Raw genomic sequence first — 1905 nt, 5'->3', positions numbered from 1 at the left:
AGAGATGCAGAGAGCACCTGATTCAATGCATTTTGAGCAAGATTTCTGGGGATCAGACAAAGGCTTTGATATTAATTTAGTTTCAACCATTGAAAACTTATTTAACCTCGTTGTACTTCATTTTCTCAATTTGTACATCAGCCAGGTGACCATAAAGTACTCTGTGAATCAAATAGCTCATTTTGAGAAAAATACAAGCAACAGCCCCTATATATTATATGTCAACTAGGACAAAATAGTTCAAGACACTGTAACTATCCAGTTATAGCATCTTTAAATTATTGAATAATTAAATTATTCAATAATATTAAAAATAAAGATTTGGTCCATATTTATTTATCTATTCTTGCCTGTACTATGATTTCTTTACAAATACAAGTTGAAGTGAAATTGTTAATAAAAGGACCATGATAATTCTCATAAATTACACAAGCAAAGTCTTTTTCTTAAGATAAGGAGATCAGCTAAGCACGAAACGCTGACCACCTCCCAAGGTCTTCTTGATAGCATTCTTGACTTCCTGATTCCTTAGGCAGTAGATGAAAGGATTCAGCATGGGTGTAAGGACTGCATACACAGCAGAGATGAGCTTGTTGGAATTAAAAGATGCAATAGCTCTGGGCCGGACGTACATGAAAATCATGGCTGTGTAATAAATTACAACCACAGTGAGGTGAGAGGCACAAGTAGAGAAGGCTTTCTTTCTTCCCTGGGTGGAGGGTATGCGCAGAATGGTGGACACGATGTAAATATAGGAGAACACAGTGGTAAGAAGTGGAAAGACAAGGATGACAATAGCCAAAGCAAAGTCTACTAACTCAGCTGTGGACATGTCTTTGCAGGCCAATTTAAGGATTGGTGAGATATCACAGAAAAAGTGGTTCATGACATTAGAGCCACAGAAAGCAACATGTGAAATGAAATAAACCTTGACAACAGAAACCATGAAACCACTAAAATAGGAAAGGGCCATCAGCTGTATACAGTAAACTGTGGTCATAATGACTGGATATCGGAGAGGGTGGCAGATGGCCACATAGCGGTCATAGGCCATAGCTGCCAAGAGCACACACTCTGTGCAGGCAAGTGAGATGAAGAAGTAGAGCTGGGTCATGCAGCCAGTGAAGGAGATGTGCCGTCTCTGCAGGAGGAATCCATCTAGCATCTTCGGGACTGTGACAGAGACATACCATATCTCTAGAAAGGACATGCTACTTAGGAAATAGTACATAGGCTTATGGAGGGAGCCAGTTGCCCAGACAGTGAATATAATTACAAGATTCTCTGCTATAATCAACATATAGACAACAAGGAAAATGAAGAATAGAAGAACCTGTAGCCAAGGGGCTGTAGGGAAGCCCACCAGGATGAACTCACTGACCAGAGTAATGTTCATGTCCAGCATGATCAAAGGTCATGGGAGATGTTGAAGTCTTCTGTGGTAACACCACAAATAAGGTCAATATCTGGGGCAGCAGACAAAAACTGAGTTAGTAATTCACTCTTCTTGTGAATAAGATTCATAATAAAATTTATATTAATGCTTTATTCTTCAATGAGATAAAATAATTTCCATCAAAATGTTTTCTTGAAAATTTTTCCAGATTCAAAAGTTCACTTTTGGCACTCCCCACATACTAACAGACCTTGGAAGAATCTTGTCTGTCCCTGAGTTTCCCACTACTTTCAGGAATGACTGGGGTCATGTTGCTTATATACCAGACCAATTCTCATATCTCAGAAAAGTTTCTTTATCAGCAGACAGAAGCTATTACAAAGATACATAATTGTTTAAAACACAAAAGAAAGTGGTCATGTAGTACCCAATCCCAAGCTACATTGCAGCCTCTATACCTTAATCCCAGAAAACATCACAGAAGGGGAGGATTGTAAGAGCTAGCTAGA

The 1905-nt window shown here is 38.8% G+C and overlaps 1 protein-coding gene across 1 annotated transcript; it reads right to left on the bottom strand.

Annotated features, from left to right (window-relative positions):
- Positions 1 to 460: 460 nt before the first annotated feature.
- LOC121457370 (olfactory receptor 6-like) lies at positions 461 to 1405 on the bottom strand. The gene has a single exon (XM_041666041.1). The coding sequence runs from the start codon at positions 1403 to 1405 to the stop codon at positions 461 to 463; it is 945 nt and encodes a 314-aa protein (XP_041521975.1).
- Positions 1406 to 1905: the final 500 nt, after the last annotated feature.

This window comes from Microtus oregoni, unplaced genomic scaffold, assembly GCF_018167655.1.
Source record: "Microtus oregoni isolate MIOR12 unplaced genomic scaffold, Mior012 000016F_ref0000370, whole genome shotgun sequence".
Taxonomy (NCBI): domain Eukaryota; kingdom Metazoa; phylum Chordata; class Mammalia; order Rodentia; family Cricetidae; genus Microtus; species Microtus oregoni.
This window is presented reverse-complemented; position numbering and strand designations above follow the sequence as displayed.

Bases quoted from the DNA above. Each gene is read 5' to 3' on its own strand.
- LOC121457370 (XM_041666041.1), bottom strand. From the start codon at position 1,405: ATGCTGGACATGAACATTACTCTGGTCAGTGAGTTCATCCTGGTGGGC.